At 43.2% G+C, this 22,449-nt stretch overlaps 1 protein-coding gene across 1 annotated transcript; it reads right to left on the reverse strand.

Annotated features, from left to right (window-relative positions):
• Window positions 1-4,483: 4,483 nt before the first annotated feature.
• pax9 (paired box 9) lies at window positions 4,484-13,080 on the reverse strand. The gene is made up of 4 exons (XM_030443148.1): window positions 12,931-13,080; window positions 11,662-12,276; window positions 9,305-9,444; window positions 4,484-5,566 (listed from the first exon to the last, which is right to left on the reverse strand). The coding sequence occupies exons 1-4, from the start codon at window positions 12,932-12,934 to the stop codon at window positions 5,318-5,320; spliced, it is 1,008 nt and encodes a 335-aa protein (XP_030299008.1). The 5' UTR covers window positions 12,935-13,080; the 3' UTR covers window positions 4,484-5,317.
• Window positions 13,081-22,449: the final 9,369 nt, after the last annotated feature.

Below are 22,449 nucleotides of genomic sequence, written 5' to 3' on the forward strand. Positions count from 1 at the left end.
CTTGGTGTCTGGCCGCGTGTGTGTGTGTGTGTTGGGTTAAAGGCCGAAGCACTTGTGTGTCCCTTAACTGTGAGTTTGTGTTGTTGCGTGTGCTCCGGGAGAGTTCTGGCATTGACATAAGTGTATCACCTTCCCTCAGTTTACCCCTTCTTCACCCTCCTCCTCCTCCTCCCCCTCCATCAGAGCACTGTGTTGTTTGAGAACCTGTCAAGAGAGGTTGTATTAGCCAACCGAGCGTCAGTGTTTTCTCTATCGGTGGCCGGGGGGGCGGGGAGTGAGGGGGGGGGGGGGGGGGGGGTATGGTTTGGGGAGTCGGTGCCTGAGCGTAGCTTCAGTGCAAGCTAAAACAACAAGCTCAAGAAATGCAAATGTGGCTGCAGGAATGGGGGGGGGTGACCGCACACATTCTCTCCCTTTGCCAGTCTATCTCTTACACAAATATGCACACTCACACACACCTGTTGCACAGCCTTAGGGGTCATGGCTGCTCATCATAACCTCATCTGGTAGTAGGTAAAAAACTGAGCCACGTTGGCATTTGACAGTCATCATTAACGTGGGAGTCTCTCTCTGCCAAAACTGGAACGGCTCCCGGTTTTTCGCCGGGGGGCCTGTGGTGATAGACTAACAATTGCGGATCACAGACTGATGGAATTGTAAGCGCTTAACGTGTCCTCTTCTATAATGGAGTGCTGAATGTTCGTTTGAGACGTGACTGCTTGTAACATGTGCGGCGTGTATTGCTGGTAGCTAGGCAACGCGGCCACCCCTTCACCTGGATTCCCCGCACCGATCATAAATCTCTGGCGGCCAAGTCCCCCTTCTCCTCCAGTTTTTTTTTTTTTTTTTTTTTTTTTCTTCACAACCCGTCCATGTATGTTCCTCATCCTCACCTGTAACGTTTCAATTCCAGTGGCTCCACTTTGACAAGCCTGCAATTTTGGGCATGGCTGTACCTGTCTCTCTCAACGGCAGACGCGGTTAATGATTAAAATAGATTAAAATGTCCAGGATTTACACTACACGCGGAAAGAAAAGCAAAGTGATTCATGCCAGTAGTCATGTTTCCATCAGCGTTCTGAAGTATTGCACTCAGAAAACTGTTGATGGAAACGACGTCTTTGTTCTTTTTTTTGCGTAAATGTTTTCATGTTCGTGTGAGGCGGTTCTGCCTTTTTCGGAGGGGTTCATTGGAGACGATTCTGCGGGCGAACGTGTGACGCGCGTGACTGATTAGGTGTGAGGGAGGGGAAAAACGTACTAGTACTAGCTAGCATTAAATCATACTGACTATACTATACTAACACAAATTTTAAAATATGCCTTCTTCTTTGAGGTTTTTTTGGCAATTGGCAAGCAACTGGTTTTGTTTCTGGTTCGCTTCCTCGAACTGCGCCCAATTTGCCTTTCTTTGTGACTTTACAAAAGTTTGCTTTAAATTTGCTTGACTAATAAATGTTAACTTAATTTTACAGCGAAAAAACTTTTCTCCGTATGGTTTTACCTTTTTTTTTTTTTTTTTTTGCAGAAACAGAAGACGCAATTGCGAATAGATTCTGACGTAGCCAGCATTTAACTCGCATGACTGATCGTCGACGAAAAACAAGATACTAAACGACACGAAAGAACAACAACAGCCTGCCAAGTTGAATGTTTAGCGGCATTTCAGAAACTTTCCATCAGTTTCTTTCCCAAACAGACGGAGACACGTTCGGCGCGATCGAACACGAGAACCCACATGCTCACACTTACATACCAAAGACGCCCGAACCAGACATGTTGTGATTTTCCGAGCACCATTTTTTTTTTTTTTTTTTTTAAGAGGTTTTACTCACCTGTCTGCTCTAAAGTGCTGTTTTAGGGCATTAAGAAAACACTCTGGCTGTTGTCAGCTTCTTTTAAGAACTGTTCATTGAGCAGTAACACGCATGAAGTGCTGCGTTTCACCCGGTTGTTGCCTACCCTGCTCTGTGTTACTCTGCAAACGGCTGTCTTGTTTCTGATTGCATGTGGAGAAGTAAAGATAACCATATGACACTGAAGTCAGACTCGGCATCATTAATTATAAACACGTGTCTGCTCCTATTTTTAAGACTACGCCTTTTAGACCTTCGCCTCCATAAAGCTGACCAACATTAGACTACAAGAGCAGGGATCATTAGACTTTCGAGAAGCTATTCTTCCTGTCTAGAAAACACGCTGTTCCTATTTTTCCCTTTTTTTATATATATATATATATATATATAAAAACTGGTGTCAATTAAGACGACCGCATTTTAATTTTGTTGCATGAGTCAGAGGAGACTAACAAGACTGCGCTCCGTTCATGTAGCTTAGTTGAAAGGAAAAGTTGTTTGGCCTTGTTGTTTGTAGGCTGAGGTAAAGAGAAAAAAAAAAAACACACAGAGCATGTAACGACTTTTTCATGCCACTCAGAGAGTTCACCATCATTTACTGCGGGCCTACGTGATGGATGGTGCGGGGTAATGGGGTGGCCGTGAGGGCTGGCTGGTACAGCGGGTGTATCATCACGTCCCCTGTGATGTGGTTCACGTACGGTCAAAGAAACACTACGATCCCTGAGCAACGGTCCGTGACCACTGGATGCGGGGAAGAGTGCTTTCCAAGTCAAATCAGCTCCTGCTCGGGGGAGGACTGTTGACACTGTCACACGGAGGGACTGTTTATGCTGTTACACAGGAGGAATGGAAAGTAAACCCAAGCACCTTCTGAGCCCACCCCTCCAGGTAATGCTATGTAAAAAAAAAAAAGAAAAGAAAAAAGAAGCAGGTGAGCAATTTTATCAAGTTATTAATCTTAAAAAAAACTTCACGTCCACGCTGGGGCCCGGCTAGTTTAAATCTCTCCGGTTTTCCGCTGCAGGGCTAGACAGGGCTTGCCAGACACACTCATAATTTATTACACTACACTTTCCCCCCTCGAAACTTTCAGAAAAAGTATTTTTTGCATCATTTTGCAAACATGTCATTTGTCAACCGGGGCCGTGTGCTTTTTCTTTTGTAATGAACATGTTGAGTTGGCCCTGACAAGCCCTATTTGGCTGTTTTGCGGCTGCTTGAAGGTTCGCGTTTGGGTCACATGTCTGATGACCTTGGAGACCGCAGGCCAATGAGCCTATTTGTGGCTCTTTGAATGCACGTGGACTCCACCTCAACCCCCAGAGGCTGGGGAGTCCCCCTCTCGCACAGTTTTTCAATTTTTTATGCAGTAGCGATGTTTTAATTTAGTGTGCCTCAGACACGCTTTACTGACAAAATTCCTTTATGACTTATAGCTTTTTAATATTAACATGACATTGGACCAGGGCTGCCCAAAGTGGACGCAGTCTGTTTCAACAGATATTTATTTATTAGTGATAATTAAAAAAGAAAAATTAAATAATGTTTCTGCTGTTTTTGTGAGGTAAAGAGACACTGTCAGCCAATTAATGGAACATGGGATCCTAGTGTCATTTTGCATCAACATTAACAATACATTACATTAAAATAACTTGAGGAATTTGTTTTAGCCGTGTAGCCCACCATTAAAGGGGCACAGCGTAGTTTTGGAGGATAAATTCAAACTCTTCAAATTATAATATTTACAGTGTTAATGAGGTAATAATACAAACTCAGAAATATTTATTTTTTCCATCACTGAATTGACATAAGCTGTTCTGCAGAGGAAAATAAGGTCCCCCTGGCAGGGTCTGCCTTTTGTCTATTCAGTCATGAAAACGAAGAGTTCGTCTATTAGGTTCAATAAAGATTTTCTCTCCTCATAAAAATGTCTTCCCAAAAACTACATTGTGCACCTTTTAAAGTTTAATGACTGGCCCTCCAAAGTAAAAAGTTTGGGCACCTCTGCAGTAGACTTTCACTATTATTGAGAAATGAAAGTAGGTCTCTCAAAAAAACATACAATTCTCTTATGAGATAGTTACTGAAGACGCCTTTTCTGTACGAACAATGACCATGTCTATCTTTTTGGTAACAGAACATATTTTATATTTTTAGTGCTTCATCTTCAACATGAAATAAATGCTTCAGATGCTAATTTTTATTTGGAGAATGGTGCAAATTTTATCACTGCTTTTACATATTCTTCAGCCCATGTTTCCTTTAGTCGTTGAGCTAATGTCCTGCCATAAATTAAAGTAGATGGGGCCACATTAAGTGTAATGAGGTGAATTTTCAATGGCCAAAACATTCAAAAAAGAATGGCTCCGTGTGGTGACAAACACCCAAAGCACTTCTGATGAACTTTCCTAATGAGCCGTGACGCTCGGTAATAGAAAATACAGGCCTTGGACGAGCACTTCTTTTTTTTTTTTTTTTTTTTTTTTTTATGGAAAGCAGTTTCCTGCTCATGTAAAACAGACCCCGGCTACATTACCTTGAATTTAGCATAGTCGCAATCATGTTTAGATTGAGGACATGTTAAATAAGAGTAAATATAAAAGTTCTTCACACGACCGGCAAACTCCAATAACAGCCAAACAGTTTAATAAGATACATTCAATTTCATTGTGCAACATATGTCAATTAATGCTCTCGACTCCAACATAAGACCAATGCCAATTTTGTCTAAACGTGCGTGGAGGTTCCCATGCTGTCTCATAAGGCTAATTGCACTTCATTCAACGTACCTTAATCTAATAAATAAACTTCTCTCTGGAGCTCTCGCACTGGCTACATTTTAAGAGAAGTGTGTGTGTGTGTGGGGGGGGGGGGGGGGGGGGGGGGGAACGATGCTCCATAAGACGGTTGCTTTTATCAAAACATTACAACACAAAAAAAAGCATACAAACATATAAAAACAATAGCAGTTAATAAAGCACCCTGAAACACTAATGCAAAGTTGTTGGGTTTTTTTTCTCTCCCTCTTCTGTGATTGCTTATTCATGAAGTTGTACATTACCCCATTTTTTTTTTTTTCTTTTTGCCCAAAGACATTTGCAGAAGTGTGCGGTAAAGAATCTGAGAGGGGGGAATTGTGTTGACGAATGTGGAGGGAGTCATACATCAGTTCTTCAGTACACCTGTCCTGCAAGTTTGTAGTTTATAAAATTGACAGACTGTTAATTCCTCTCATGTCTTTTGGTCTGGAGTGTGTGTGTAGGACGAGGAGGAGGGGGAGGGCGGGGGTCACACACAGAACGGCACAAATATGGGTCCTGGGGGCCGAGTCCTTCATAGAAAAAGGAGGAATGAAATGAAGCCACAGGCGACAGACTTCCTGTCCTCGCCGTCTCCCCCCCCACCCCCTCTTCCTCCTCCTCCTCCTCCTCTCCCGCATCAGTCTGTGGAGCTGGCTTTCACAGCGCCGAGGCGGTGACCGGGTGGATGGCGTCGCGGTTCATGCCCTTGAAGGCCAGAGGGGCCGCGATGTCACAGCTGTGGGGAGATAGAGCATTGCCACTGGCCGGCTGCCATGTGGGTCCGGTCACATAGGCCGAGGTGGTGGCGCTGTACCCCATGTAGGGAGACACTTGGGTGGGAGGGTGGTAGGGAGGGATGCTGGGTGCTGTGACATAGCTGTTCACTGTGGGCAATCCATTCGGCGTCTGGGGACAAAGGGAACGAGAACGTTAGCAGGTGAAATTGATTTTTAAAGGTCGCTGCTCAGTGGTGGAAAACGGTGGTGAGCGATTCTCCTCCAACATTGGAAGGAAAAAAAAAAGGGAAATGATGTGCCTCGTTAAATCTAGTCACTTAAGAGAGGAATGCGAGGCAAGACCTCCATTTTTAGCTACAATATTTGGTGGCGGACCCTGCCACAGGTCAACACACACACACACACATACACACACACACACACACACGCATGAGCAGTTGAGTTATAACAGGATAAAAAGCTGAGGCAAGCTGTGGGTGAAGAAAGAAAGTGAAAGGAGAAGCGATGTTGGTTGAATTGTAAACAGCAGAAATTCAAACTTCACAGCCACCACATAAAGAAAAACCCATTTTCCCAATTTCTGATGAGAGTATGAATGATCAATTATGCGCCCTCATGCCCCTGGAACATATTAAACATGTATGAAAACCGTACATGCATGATCGCCCATCTATGTCCGTATAATTTCGAACTGAGGGAGAGAGAGCGGACGTTTTTTCTCCGGCGGCGGCAGTGATGCACCACGTCAGACGATGGGAGACGGAGGCGGTCGGGGGCGCCACAAAACAGATGTCATGAGAGATTGAGAGTGAAAGGGCAGGAAGAGGGGAAATATGATAGAGAGTGAGGCGAGCGCAGGGTTCGAAGCATGAATGAATGGGCTTTGCTTTTCTGGCACGGCGACAGGACTTAACTTGAGGAATTCACCAAAGCATTTGAACAGGGAGGCTGAATTTCTGTTCCTGGGTGGTCTGCGACTACTGAGAATTATTTCTAAAATCGGGACCTTTTGGGATTCTTTGACCTCTTTGCTCGACTGGCAAAGTCGCCGGCTATTTTTTGAAAATAGGTGTAAAAAAAAATTCCAAACTCCAAACTTGACATTGGCGGTGATTATAAAACGTAACCATAGAGTGAAAACTGGATTTGTGTGTGTGTGTACACACGCCATAGAGGGTGTCTGCGGGTCTATGCTGAGTGACTGTGGGTGTCTGTCGGTGACTGCGGGTGTGATAATGCTGGAATGATCGACGCCGAGTTCACAAATGGGCTCGCAGGCTTGAGGCTGCGTTTTAAAATAATGTTTGCTTTTTTTGTTTCTTTTCCATTTAAATCAGTTTCTCTCGTTAAAGACTTTTCCAAAGATGTTCACATCTTCTGTATGTGTAACACACAACTACAGCACAAATACAAAATGAGAAGAAACGCCTCACACTACAATGCACACAGAGACAATTAAATAAAGGTCAATAAAAGGTGTATTTGTGGCAGTGTTCCTGTGCCAGACTGCATCATTTGTTCAGGCGTACCTGTTATTTTGTCCACCCGCCCTTCACCACCAATTATCCATATAGGTGGATATACTATAAAACTGAACTAAATCTAGACCCATATTAAAATGTAGATTAATTCAACACATTCATACTATGCAAAAAAAAAATCCACCCACATACAAAACTTCCATTTAAACAGTGCCAAATTTAAAGAAAAAAAATAGTTTTCTCTTCTTCTGTTGATCAGAATATTTAATTCTAACAACGTACGTTGGTAATTGGTGTATTTCCTTTTATCCGGCCACCATTAAGAACAAGTAGTAAGCAGAATTGAATAATGAATAATAAAAGCACTGACGCCATTCATCCAAATAATTACAACTCAGACGGATTAACTTCGTCACGCTCTGATGCCTTTGTTTATATTTCAAATAAATCATTAAAGCCTTGGACGATTTGAAAAAAACCAATGTGCCACGAACAAAAATATATATAGATATATATAATATACATGTATAAAGGAGGTTTTAGTTGACTTTTTTTCGCCGCTGCGCGCACTGAGCTCGTGACTTAACCTTAAATCTAATTTAATGTTGCTCTTCTTCTTCTCCCTCGTCCTCTAGTTAAAAACCTGAGAGTCCCATGGGTGCCTCTGCCCTCTGAGCAGCGCCTATAGGCCACATGTGAGCACACTAACCGCAGCCTCAAACGACTCATATCTGAAAAAAATCTTCAAAAAGTTGGAAATAAAAAATAAAGACCTTTACCAGTTTTCTCTCAACCGTGAGGGAAATTAAAAATATAAGGCCCTTGACTCCAAGAAAATGTGGAAAAACATGACATGAAGTAGATAAACTGTCGTTTGAAAACTTTCTGAGTTTTTCGGCGTCCATTCAAAGACGATCCTCGCATGACATCTCTCTGTTTTACCGTCTTCTCCCAAACACACAAACAGACTTATTTAACATCACATCTCTGCAGGCTGAGAGCCGCCTGTATTAAAAGTCTTGAGTGACAAAGGCCACGGTTAATCCTGCATCGCTCTGGTGGAAAAGACTGCTCGCTCCACCATCCTTTGTTTTTCATGCAATAAACTCAGTAATTTATAGAGTTGTTATTTTCTGCCTTTTTAATGGCTCACTTTTGTGTGTGTGTGTGTGTGTGTGTGTGTGTGTGTGTGTGTGTGTGTGTGTGTGTGTGTGTGCAGCCGGTTGGCTAACCGCTCAGACAGTTTAGATTGTCCACTCTGTTGCTGTTAACTTCTGAAGCGCTCCTTATCTCGCAGCATCGACCCTGCTCTCCGCGTAATGAGCGCGATAAAGTGGCAAAATAAATTGTGCGGCATGAAATTGTATTTTTTTATTTTTTCCCCTTTTTTTGTCTGTGACGAGAAACGCGCGCCCCGTCAGTGTGCGACAAAACAAGCACGCATGCGCGCGCAGAGATTGGCGTTATCATAGCCAAGGAAGACCAAAAAATAAAAGCCTACTTCACATAAACGTACTACATTTAGTTTTGCATAGAAAAGTGGGGAAATATAAAAAAGTATATATAAATTGTTTAGGGAGTACTATATTTATATTTTTACTATGTGTTTTCATCTTTTAAATAAAAAAGAAATCCCACTATTTTTAATTTAATATGAAACTGTGTAATTTGCGCAATTCGGCGTCGATGAATGATTAAACCTCGCTCCTGCCATATTTCGGAAGCGGCTATTTCACGCCTATTTGTCGCATTTAACTAATTAAAATGCCTAAATATTAGGCCTGCACGACTCTCGCCTTGCACAACGTATCAGCCTTACAGCTGCTTTATTTTCGCGCAAAAACCTGAATACGATTTTAAAAATGCAGTTTTCCTTATGGAGTTCAATATCTTGGCAAAAAAAAAAAAAACCTCATAATAGCTCTGGGCCTATGCTAGAAAAATTCACCAGGAAACCCGAAAACACACCACATAACACTTTCCTGACTCATATTTTATGGGTCCAGCCAGTTTCTCTGAGTGTTAAGCACGCTACAATTAATTCCAAGCTGGAAAACAAGAAACGAGAGAATAGCTGGGCTGTCCCAAAAAACTCTTTGACCCACTGATTATGAAATAATTCACACTCGGATGATTCATAAAAGCGGTGACCATGCAGCAGCAGCAGTGCCTACAGCAACTGCAGCTTCAGGCCGAAAGAATTTTTTTTTTTTTTAAAGAAATCAGATATTATAGCCAACATAAGGAGCGCATTAATGCTGTGAAAGGGAAATGACCAAGCCACATAATTATTATAATATTTAAAAAGGAAAAATACTTTGGTAGATTAACAGTCTTGGTTGCCAGAAGGCTTGGATAGACTCCTTTTCACTGGTGCTGCATTTGAGCTGAATAAGAAAAATGAGAGGTGTCCATTTTTGTTTTACCTGTGTGTATTTTGCTTCAGGGTCTAAATGCGGTTTATCCACGCCATTGACTAGTGGAGAGCTTGCTGGTAGGAAATTAGTCCTGCTTATAGCGCTCCATTCTTCTAGTTTGGTGCTGGGAAAGGATGGACTGTCACTAACTGGGGGGGGCAAAAAGAGAAACAAGAGAAGAGAGAGGAGAGGAAAAATCAGAGGGGAGATTTTTTTTTTTTTTAAGATTATGAGGAGAGAAAAAAAAAAAAAAAAAAAAAAAAAGACCCGCACAGGACGGTGAAACTTCCCATGCAGCCATCAGCAGGCCAAGGTTAGCCAGGCTGCATGAGACAATAAACCCCGTGACATTTTGCACTGGAGCGCGGTTATTTGTCATCTGACGCACAATTAGCTCATATATCAATGGAGCTCCGCGTGCGTAAAAGTCTGCAGAAAAACCAGACAAAACACCACCTTCGGTCGCCTTTTCTCAAACATTCACACGATCAGATATTGTGTCAGTTATTATACTTTCTTATTGTCTGCAAGTGAAGCTCCTTAAAATACGGAGTTTGGGATATTTCCTCCTGTTTCTGTATATATATGTTTTTCTTACTGTGAATCAATAAACGTCACCAGGCCTCAACTTTTTTTTTCTGTTCAGGATTTCGACTAAAAAACCGGCTGAACACTGTGAAAGTAAAATAATCTTTAAAAGTGAAAGTAAAGGTGTTTTGGCTCCACCTGAGATTCAAACTGAGGCCTCGAGCTGAAGATGTGCAGACCGCTCTGAGGAGGGTCAGGGACGTTTCAAGCCCACCAGAGCTGTCTTCCTGTCGAGGGACAATTCAGATTGACTTCCGCCGCCTCCCCCCTTTCGTGAGTGACTGACATTATATTACACTCAGTCGTCAGAGTAAACACTTGGAGAAGCAAACCCACTGAAGTCATAACCTTGACAAAGAGGCCTTTTTGCGTCAAATTTCGATGCGCGCGCCTGAACTCACCCACAACAATCGACTCCATGCAGCCTGTGTGTGTGTGTTTGTGTTTGTGTTTGTGTGTGTGTGTGTGTGTGTGTGTGTGTGTGTGTGTGTGTGCCCCGCGTGCGCGTCAAAATGAAACAGAATAAAAATAGTTCAAATGGTTCATGATAAACAATCCTGCACATTTTCTCTTAATTAAAAAAAAAACAAACTAAAATCCAACATTTTCCCTCAGTTCCAAATCCTTTTTTATAATAATAAAAAAAAAAACAATCTGACCTAACCGGTCAGATTGTCTTTTTTTTGCTGCAAAATGAGACTCTCACCTCACCAAAAGCACTGGAAAACTAAGCATTCAAAAACATCTGCTAATAATTTACTAATGCACCAATTGTTTATAAAAGCACACCCCTTTTCCTTCACCATTCATCCTTTATCTCTCTGTTATTTCTCGTGGATATGTGCGCGACATTCGACTTGTTTAGATCCCCCCGAGCTCGTCTGTGGAGAGGAGCCGGCCCGTGTTTTTATTTTATTTTTCTGCGTTGGGCAGCCATGAATCCTGACAGCAGGACTTGCTTTTGCCTCGCAATGGACTTGACATCGCTTCCCCCCCCCCCCCCCCCCCCACACACACACACACACACACACACACATTTCTCTCCTGCCACTGGAAAAAAACAAGGGCTCTCAGAAAAAAAATTTAAATCTCCTCTCTCTCTCCCACACACACACACAACACCGAGCTGGCCATTAACAACTGATTTATGCCGGATCCTGTTTCAACTGTTTCCAAAACAGTTGTGGCCTGCAGTCCGAGCCAAAAGCAATCTGGGCCCCTACCTGCAAATATGACACGTTATGCGACAAACAACACGCAACCAGAAGCGGAAGCAAGCGAGTTAAAAAAAACTGCGTTTTGACGCGAGCTGCCGGCTCCACCGATGCGGCGGCGCGGCACAAAATGTCTGCAGCGCACCTCGTTTTGATGCGCTTCACCTCCACCGCCTTCTCCCTCCGCTGTCCCTCTAATATTCCACATCCGCCTCTTAATTATTACTGCAAGCCCGACCATCTGTTCCTCAACTAACCTGCCCTCCCTTTTTCAAATCAATATCAGCAGGCAGGTCAAATGCCATTTAAACTCTCTCTGTGACCCCCCCTCTTCTCTCTCTCTCACTGAGGCCTGTGAGTTTATAACATCCCGATAGTTACTTTCGGAGGCCTATAAAGGACAATTAGAGTTACTCAAAGGGGAAAATAAATCCACTTTCTCTGTCAAACACACACACGCACACACGCATTCGCACTCTTGCGCGCAAAACCCCTTCAAAAGTTGTTTCAATGTAGCGCAGTAAACAAATGCAAAACCGCCCCCTTCCATGCAGCCATGCTTACTTTGTTGCTCAGTAATAGACCGTATCCCCAGAATATCTGTTACAGAGTGCGAGGAGGGCCATATCCTGTGCATGGCCATGTGTCCGGGAAGGGTGGGCATGCCAGGGGGAGTGGGCACTTTGGACGTCGGATATGAGTACAAGTGGTTGTAGGGTAACGTTGGTTGCGGCGGTGGATGAGGCGCCTGCTTGCCCGACTCGTACTGGCTCTGCTGGGACAGATTCCCGATCTTGTTGCGCAGGATCCGACTGATGGAGCTGACGGAGGGCAGATTGAATTTATCGCAAACCCCGTCGGCGAGTAGCCTGTCCCGGATCTCCCAGGCAAAAATCCCCGGGTCTCTCTGCTTGTATGTCCGTATGTGTTTGACCACGGTGGGTGTGGTGACCCGCGGCTTGCTGCCTCCGATGGCCCCCGGGAGGATGGAGCCGGTCTCGTTGTAGCGGGCCAGGATCTTGCTGACGCAGCCGTGGGAGACGCGCAGCTGCCTGCTGATGTCACAGGGTCGAATCCCGAGCTGGGCCAGCTCCACTATCCGGAGCCGGATGGCGTTGGGGAGCGGCCTGCCGTTCACGAAAACACCGCCGAGCTGGTTCACCTCACCGAAGGCTGGCTCTGGTGTCAGAAACAAACACACAAGCAGGCCGAACAATGAGAAAGTGATTAGGTAACCAAACCAAGGCCCTGCCAAGCTTTGACCCGGGTTAAACCACACATGTGAAGCCTGATACTTCTCACCAAACACACCAGAGTGTACAATCAAATCTGGCAAAGAGATGTTAAGCGTTAAACTGACTTTTTAATCATCTTATTCCAAGTTTTTTTTTAATCATTTGTGAAACCAAAACTACTCCACTGTGTAAAAACATCTTTACGCACTGGCGCATATTTTTAAGCTTCGCGCATTTCCACCCATAAAGTGTCCCCCTTAAACACCAGACTGTGACTTACAGTTAAGTATAATGTTTGGGTGAAAAGTACCAGCCAGTAGCTGACTGATAGCTGTCGTTCACGCAGGCTTAACTTCACACGGATGTCCAGCGCTCACTGCCAGAACTCATGCGTAAACTGGCACATGGAATGATTCAGTCTGCTGGCTTCTTCCCCGCTGGATTTGCAGCTAAAACGACCCGCCAAAACATCTCCCACAGACAAAATCTCGCTGTGTTTTTCCCCACCTTGCCGTTGGACCGCGCTCGCTTGCATCCCTGACAAGAAGAAAAAAAAAAAAAAAAAAAAAAAGGAAAACCGATACGACACTGAACTTACCCATAGTGTTAAAGCCGCAAACGAAGAATACGGTGTCCGGTTCGTGCCTCCTGCGTGGGTCCTGCTCCGCGTCCAGCGTGTCCACCGTCCGAAACCGCGTCCAAGAAAATCTTCTTGCGCGATAAGGAACAAGAGGAACAAAAATCTCGATCTGTTTCCTGACGGCGCTGGAGACAGGCTTACATTTCAATCTGTTGAAATCAGGAGGCTGGACTTCCAACGCTTCTCCCCCAGTCATTGGCTCCACTCGCCAATAGACTTATGAGTTTGCTGAGAGCCGCGTTGCCATTGGTCCAAAAGTTTGACATGACAACTCCGCAGAGATTCCCCCCCCCCCCCCCCCACCCCCCACCCACACCTCCCCAGTCCTCCTCCTTGTCCTGCTCTCTCCCATCAGAAAGCATAGCTGGGGATATACCACCATGAATGCGTTTGTTATTGAGACAGATAGGGTGAGTATAATGCCATATCGAGACTCTGGATCAGATCTTCACATGTTGAGCTGTGCTGAGGGGGGGAGAACAATCTAAAAAGATGAGAAGATGAGATGAAGCTCATTGTGGTGACGAGGAACCATCACCTCAGAAAGTGTTTGGTTTCATGAAAGCGCACAAACTTCTGCAATTAAAACCTTTACAATTGAAATAAAAACGTATCATTCACTTCATACCAAAGTTTGGTTTTGTTGTTTATAGAAGAGATTTAAACTTTTCAAAAGTGCAAAATTGAGAAAACATAAAAGGTGGAGAACCTGAGTTTGGGTGGCTTTTACGCTCCACTACACCACCCTTCATCTCAGCCTTTTAAATGGCATCATTAAGGAAATGGGAGGAAATGAATGATTGGTTTTTGAGTAATGTGATTGGCCGGGTGATGTTTGTAAATTGTATCTCCAGCGCGCTTGAGGATTATCTCACTTTATTCCCTCATTTGTCGCCCATGGTCTTTTATTTATTTTCATTTGTATTTTTCACATTCTAGCTCTCCTTTACGCATCAAGCACCGACTGCTACACTTTGTTAAAAGACACGCCAAAAAAACAAATCCCTCACGGTGGTGATGTTTGGATGAAAACGAGCCGATTACACGTGTTTCACCTCTGGAAGGAATCCCCCCTGGTCGAGCAGTTTGCAAAATAAACGCGCGCCAGATTTATCTCTCGTGCCAATATTAAATTGAATTTTCTCTGATTTATTTTTACGTGTGTGTGTGTGTGTGTGTGTGTGTGTGTGTAACGACGGTACACTTTAAGGTGTTGTTTTAACTCACTAATATTCGCCTCTACATTTTACACTGAGCGTCCATTTGATTTGCATTAAGGCTAAAGGCCAAACGTGCCTCTTTTTTTTGGGGGGGGGGGGGGCAATTACGCACAGAAAGCTTTGGCGCACTCTTAAAATGATAAAGAAACGACCTTTTAAGTCTCAGCCTTTACATAATTACATTTCAGACCCAAAGCTTGCAGATCTTATAAATGGATTATTTTCTAACTTTACTGCCTCTGCTCTCAGGAAAGAAAAAGAAAAAAAAAAAAAAACACTCACAAGCAATAAGAAAGATTTGTTGCTTCCCGACACGAGAAACAAACACACGCCATAACTTTGCGCCTTCGCTCTCTCTCCCTCCACTCTCGCTTTGACACATGCTTTGGGTTTTCTCGTGTCATATTTTTTTTTGTTTTTTTTGTTTTAAAAAAAAGGCCACGGCGCATGACTGACCTTCATCTCCGCGCAACCCCGAGAGGGATCAACGTGCGTGTAAACATCAAACAGAGGCGCTCCTGTACAGCCGTGCAATTAGGATTATTGTTGAAAAACCCTCTGCTGACATTAAACACCGACGCGTCTGTGAGGGGCCAAAATGTACACAAAGTGTTCCCCAGTATTTGTTTCAGCACGGAGGCTGGGTGAAGGGGGGACATACTACTGTATATTTATATTTGTCATGTTTTGTTTTTTATTTCCCACCTTTACCAGGATGGCACAGCTCTCTGAAATTACGCGCGTCACGGCGTCAATATGAGTCATTCAAAGGAGGCCTATTTTAACACTTTTCTGGATATATTTTGTTTGTTTACATTTCGGCTTATTTTACCTTTAATTCACTCTTTTTGTCCTGCGCCCCCACCTGCCTGCCTGCCTGCCTACCTGCCTGCCTACCTGCCCGCCTGCCTGCCCACCCGGCTCAGCTCCCAGGCCACTAATGCGTCAAGGATAATGTTTACCGTGGGGAAACGTGCTCCGCTTGTTTCCATTGAGGTTCCTCCGGTGGCTGAAATAACAAAAGGTCAGCGGTGAGGGATCAAAGGTCTCCATAGTCTGGATTTTTTTGGGGGGGGGGGGGGGGGCTGAGCGGACACCTTCTCCTTTTTTGTTATTGTCGCTGTGATCTGACGGATGTCCACCTGAGGATGCCGCAGCCGCGTCACCGGGTTCATCTGATTAATGACATCATAGGACAACTGGAGAAAATTAACTTTAAATAGCTGGTGTGGAAAAAAAATAATTGCGGGATGTTGAACTTAATGTTTAAAATGCCCATACAGTCTCATTATTATAATAATACTTATTATTATAATAATAAGTATAATTATTATTATTATTAATTATTATTGTTGTTATTATTATTACTATTATTATCATTATTATTATCACGTGTGTGTGTGTGTGTGTGTGTGTGTGTGTGTGTGTGTGTGTGTGTGTGTGAAGCTCACCGGCCCAAACTCGTCCACCGTCGCGTTGAGCCGTCGAAAGCATCAACGCGTCATTTATCAGACAAATTGTGTAACAGTGGACTGAAAGGCTTCGACCGTCGCTCTCAGCGGGAGGACACGCCGACTTATTACACTCACTCATTCCCTCGTCTCGTGCCGTCTTGCTTGGTTTGGCAGCAGGGTTGGTCCTCCTGGGCCTTTGCGTCACAAACGCTGGGGAGATTTGCTGCAGACGTCTCAAGATAAACGCACCAAAATTGCTTTAAAATAAAATAAAATAAAGATAGTTCTTTCTTCAAAGTGTGTTTCTTTGAAGGGGTGACGTCCTGCAGGATGTAATGTGTTGTTGTGTTTTGGATGTACAGTAAGTGCACAAGTCGCACACACTCGGTGTCAGTGTGCCTTTTTTTATAGGCCTATATATAAATAATATAATATTCTAATAATTCCATCTTGTTTGCAGCAAAGAAACGTCTTCTGCGGAGCTTCCCCCTACATCAAACTTCAGGTAAAAATGGTAAAAATATATCAAATACATATTAAAATATTTTTAAAAAGGGAATTAAGTTGTTCTGTGTGCCACACGTGTCGACCTCTTGAGACTTTCTCCCTCCTCCGTGCACCTTTGCAGCAGGTGAGGTTGTGCCAGAACTACTAAACTTTACAAATATAATAATGTCTCAACAACACCAACAAAAAAACTAAATGTATTACGTTTAAAAGGATATCTTAAAATAAGAGGAAAATATTCTGATTTTGTTTTACAAAACACTTTGAAATGTGAGGGTTGGAAGGCGGCTGATTTATTATAATAATAACTCTAAAAATAGTTTTGATACGTTGTCATCTGTGTCCAGATTTCTTCTTTCTCGTCCCTGTTGGAGCTGCTTCATGGTGTCTTGCTGCTCTGCTCTGATCTGCTACCTGTTTGTGTGTCGCAGCTTTCTTTTCACGTTCAAAAGTGTTTGCTTGGGTCCTGATTGGTTTCACGGGCCGAGCAGGTCAGAGATTATTTATCGTGCTGCTCCATTTTAGATGCGTTTGGCCCCGAGTGATGGAGACGCTCAGGTGGTGCCCACCGACAGGATGGCGTGCAGAGAAATGAAAGCTAAGAAGGAAGTTTTCAGGTAACCTGTGATCACTTGGTTCCCCGTAACGTGAAGACGCACACACCTTCATCCACTCTGATGTTCGTCTCATCTCTCTGCAAAATCAAATCTCAGCGGGTGTAAATCACACAGCAGCTCCAGTCCCACTCTTTTTGTTTTGGTTTGTTTTTTTTTTTTTTTTTTTGCTGGAGACTTGCTTTGTCATAAAAGTGTGCCAGGTGGCTTTACTGTTGACATGTACACAGTGTGCTGCCATAGAGTGCGCTGATGGCAGCCACTCCCGCCTCAACTATCTACTTCATGTGTGAGCAAAGTAACTACACCGTTTGTTTTTTTTGTTTGTCTGTTTTTAATTTTCGGACAAGTGAAGACTTGATAGACTTTGTTTTCTCAGCTGTTGTCGCAGCAGTGTGTGTGTGTGTGAGAGAGAGAGAGAGAAATATGCAGCTCCAGGTTTGGAGAAATACCTGTTCTCCGCGTCAGGTACACAAAGTCAAACAGGCAGATTTGGGTTCCAGATTTCGATGAAGTCTGATCGAAGAGAGGGTTCGATCTGCGCAGACTTGCTTTTTTTTACGCGCGTCTGCGTAGAAACAACAAAAGTGTGTTAAAATCAGACGTCAATCAATAATCTTTCTATGATCGAACCTGATCGAAATTCAACTCAGTCAGAACGCGTCACACAGTCGAGATGTGTTCGTCAGATGACAGTAAGATTAAGGTCATCTATGCACCATTAGTCAACGAATTAACGCAAATGATTAACGATTACAAAAAATTATTTTATTAAAAAAAAAAAAAAAAAGATTAAAAAAACGATGTCTCATCCTTTATATCTCGATGTGAAACCAAAGTAGTTCCACACTTAAAAAAAAATAGGTCGGAAATCAAAAAGAATCAGACTTTAAGAATTTAAATTGTGGACATGTTTTTACATTTATTGTTTGATTCGCGTTTTGTTTGTTATTTTTTTGTTATATCCCAAACCTGTCAAACCCAGTTAATCACCTGTGTAGAGTGATGAGAACGATTCCTCCATCAGCCACAAACACCTGAGCGTTTCATCAAAACAGCCAGGTCACGAATATGATTCGTTCTATTAGTTTGTTTGTTTTTTTAATACATTTATTTGTTTTAATATCGTCTGATCTCTTTAATGCCTAAATGAACATATGTTCTTCTTCCGGAGCTGCGAGAAGCTGACAGGAAATGCAGGCTTTACGAGACGCACAGACGCACAATCAGAGCACAAACGAAGTCACGAATAATCGATAATATGAAATCATTCTTTAAGTTGAACTGAAAGACTCGAGTGGCCGTTCAGTCCTGGCTCTGGGGCTCTCAGAGAAATATTTTTTTAATCAGCTGTAACTGGATGGTAAATTACATTGTCGACGCAGGAACAATTAGAAACGACTCAAGCGGTAAGTCCAAAAATAAGAGCGGTGATTGCAGCTGTTTATTCATTTATTTATGCGCTTGTGTCATTTTTGAAGTTGCTCTGCTCCCGTGTTGTGTATATTATATCATCACATGGTGACAGGGTGACGTTCATTTATCCTTCAACAACGCCAGGGTTGCAAAAAACGAAATTTTGAGAGTTTGAGGTGACAGAAAAAGAAACAAAAACGATTTAATATGAGTATGGAGGATGAATTCAGCAGTCTCTTATATTATTATTATTATTATTATTATTATTATTATTATTATTATTATTATTATTATCATCATCATTTTGTGTCATAATCTAGTTCCAAACGTTTAACGCGGATGGATCTGACACCAGACATCACTTGAACATCTCTTCTTCTTCTAGAGAGAACTGCTTCTTCTTCTTCTTCGTCTTTGTCTTCTTCGTGGGCCTGGACAGATTTTTCTGTTTCTGCCCAGGCCTCTCTCCGTGGAGAAACCTGCAGTGAGCGGGTGGTGGTGGTTGGGAAAAAAAAAAAAAAGAAAAGTGGGGGGGAAAGTTCCCAGTTCCCGGTTTTGTGTTCCCAGTAAGATCCTGTGGGGAAATCCAAGTCACCACTAATAGGTTGTTATGGAGGAGGACGCGCAGTGATTTCTTGCTTCGCGGAGGGGTTGGAGGTCTGTCATCTCGTACTAACTGTCCCCAAACTGACTGACATGTGCAATAGGATACACAAGCGCGGAGAGTTATGGTGTGTGTGGAGTGTGTGTGTGTGTGCGCGCGCGCGCTTTCAGAAACAAGGCCCGAGCGGTTTGTCATCCAAACGCGCCACTAATCCGGGTTATTAAGGCGGAGAGGTTGGTGTTGTCGCCTCCAGCTGCTTGATACAAATAAGATAAGACTGTGGCGGCTCTGAGCGTGCGGAGGCTGCCAGCTTCTCAGGGACACGCCATCATTCGGGCCGGCGCCTCTAAAATAACCCGCACCGATGACTCCTAACCTTTGCGGCCCGAGCGGCGGTGACACCATTAAAGCCTCCTTCTGCAGGTTAGCACTTCTCCCGGGCTGAGTGGCCCGGTAACTTTAGTGCGGCCTTAATGAGGACGAACGCGGGTTAACGACGTATGTAGTCGTGTTTCAGGGGCCAGGCCCCGGAGTTCAGCGGAGAAGGGGGACAGAAAGAAACAATATTTACGACACTTTTAAGCATACATCACTTTGACATCTGTTCGTCTGGCACCTGGCACCCATTAGCATTAAATATTTCATTCCGCCCTAATTTGGAGCGCTTTTTGTCCCGAACCAAGGACACCGGGAGAAGAAAAAAATAATAATGGAGAGTCGTACCTTTTTTTTTTTTTTTCTTTTCTTTTACGCGGCGTTTTACTTTTGTGCCCCGAAAAGTGCAAATGGGGTGTTGATGCAGACCACACCGCCGCGTCGTGCGCCCAAAACTGCGAGGAACTGTTGAGTCATACCTGGATTGGATTTATATTGAATTTCCTCATCCATTAAGATCTCAGAAGAAAAAACACATTTCCGCAATTAGTCAACTCTTGGGCTGCACACGAGCTTCACATTTTTATTTATTTTTTATTTATATATTTTTTTTACACAATGTTATTAGATTACCGAGAGCAGCGAGTGTTCAACATCCTCATAAACAGACAGAGTCAGATGCGTAATGTCAGTGAGGGTTGTGATGAGGAACGAAACCTCTGATATAATTTTTTTTCGGGGGGGGGGGGGGGGGGGGGGGGGTTATTTAATGAGCCGGCATGCGGTCCGCTGCCAGGAAAATAAAACAACGTTTGAATGATAGAAATCAGAATAACTTCTCTTCTAATTCTTTTTTTGCTTCGGTTCAGTGATGTAACCTTTCTCCCTGAAGAGCAGGAGGTCAGGTCACACGCCAGAGCGGCGCTGAGGCCTTCGTGCGGCGCGGTGACACTCCCAGCATGCAAATGGTGTCAGACCGGTGCTAATTATAGTTGCGATGTATAATGAGTTGCATTGTTGGTGTAATCTGAAGCAGCGTCTCTTGGCAGGAGGATCAGGTACAGTGAGGTGAGTTGATTTTGGAATGAAATGGAAGCTGTGAGGGGAGACATCCAGCAGCAGATGTTCCCACAATCAGACTTTTGGGGTAAAACATCTGTCCAGTTGTTTCCTCATCGCCAGCGATCAGAAATGTGAAATCAACTTATCTTATTCTGTAGTTGTTCTTGTCCTTGATGGTCAGACTGTCTGCGGTGGGTCACTGATGCTGCTGCTGTCACACAGAGAACGCGCAAGACCGTTTATTCCGAAATACGGCGGCGCCATCTGGTGGACGCTGTTGGGAATCAAACGCCAGACCTCAAAGAATATTCTACAGTGGTCCAACATAAATAGGCTGCAAATACAAAGAACCATACTTCATGTAGCCTAATATGGTAACACGTCATTGATGAAATATTTTTTATTAACCATTTTTAAGCAAAAGTTTATCATAAAATTACAAATGATGTTTATAAACCTTTAAAATTGCTTAAAAAATAGATCACAAGCATTTAGTCCTATGTTAAAACTATGAAGTAAAGTTTAATGAACTATAAATGTATTATTATCATTATATCATTACATCAAAGAGGCAAATATAATACTTTTCACTCCACTTTATTTATCCGACAGCTTTGGTTAGCTACTTTTCTGATCATCATTTTTCTTTCATGTCCTGTCCATGTTCAGTGAAAACCATGCGTCTCCACATCTGGTGGTCCAGACTGTGATTTAACATTTGTAAGCATGTCACCACTCAGTGTTGCGGGCACATCGAGACAGTTTTCAGCCGTGCGTGTGCGACAAAAAGCTGGATACTGTTGACGAGACCTCAGGACTTCTCTCCAGCTGTGTTGCTGGTGAGCATCGGCAATATACTTTAAGCAAAATCTTTTCCTGAACCTAACCAAGTCGTTTTGGTGCCTAAACCTAACCAGAGCAACATACAACTTAACCTAAAAGTAAAGTTGCAACATACATGTGTTTTCTCAGAAATGTACATTGCCAGCATTTACTTACATCACCTATGTTTACTCTGGAGAGCGGGTTAACGTGCATTGGGTTATCTGGAAAATGCATCATCACAAAGCTAAAAAGAAGTGTATTTTTAGGTATACGTGGTAACTTTGATGACATTTCTGACTTCTCACTTTCTGACGCACTTTTTCAGATTGATCACAAACCAAACAAACTAGTGATCAATCCAGACAGACAATCAGTAGATTTATTCCTAATAAAAATAACCTTCCTAAAATGAGCTCCACTTCAGCCAATTGCAGCAGCATGAGTATTTTTATATATACTTTATGTTGTCTAGTTATCCTTAACATTTTCAATGAAGGGCTTACTAAAGAAGACTCTTTACAGTGCTCAGTGCTTCTGAATGAGGTACACCTCCTCCACGTCTGGCTGCAAAAGCATTGCCCTGAGAGTGAACTGAACTCCACCCACAAGAGCTGAGACAGGCTAACACCAGGCGTCTGACAGCTTTTCATCAGTGTGTCCTGCAGAGGGAGACCAAGTATCACACATGTGCAACACGTCAGACAAGGAGCAGCGTCAGTTGAGTCTTTGTCGGCGCTCAGAAGTTAAGAGGTTTCGTGTTCAGGAAGTCAGACGTGAAAGGTTTTTCATTTCTCGTTGCGGGATTGTCAGAACTGTCAAGAGATCGGTGGTTCCATCAGCAGTGACTGATGCCTACATCCCCTGTTTCCTCGAGGCATCGCAGTCTGGGGAAGAACAAAAAAACCTATTAATCTCCATCCAACTTCATGTAATAACGTCTGCACACTTCACTCCATGCCTCAGAAGTTTGAGAAAGACGTTTCTATCACACTTGGATCTTCGTCAGGTCAGAGTGCTTAAAAAAAGGGAAGAGCCACTCATGTATTTGATAAATCATGCACACCGATGGGCAATCTTTCAAACTGTCCAAGTTAACAATCATCCAAACCAACTGAAACAATTCAATTGGTAAAGTAAAAGAAAGAGTATATGAGGAACAACAGTAATACAAAGCCGTAGATCAAATCATCAAACACACATCTTGTATATAAATGTGATATCAAATGCATCGTCTCATAAATGAAGATACAAAAATACATACATTTACAAATATGTTGTATCGAATCTATACGTTTTTATTATTTACACACGTGTGTCAGCGGTATAGAGGACAGCAAGAGTTACTGTGACACTCCCATAGTTTTCATTCACTCATCTTTTTCTCGTGCTTTTCCCGGCAG

Source organism: Sparus aurata, chromosome 16, assembly GCF_900880675.1.
Source record: "Sparus aurata chromosome 16, fSpaAur1.1, whole genome shotgun sequence".
In the NCBI taxonomy this organism is placed as follows: domain Eukaryota; kingdom Metazoa; phylum Chordata; class Actinopteri; order Spariformes; family Sparidae; genus Sparus; species Sparus aurata.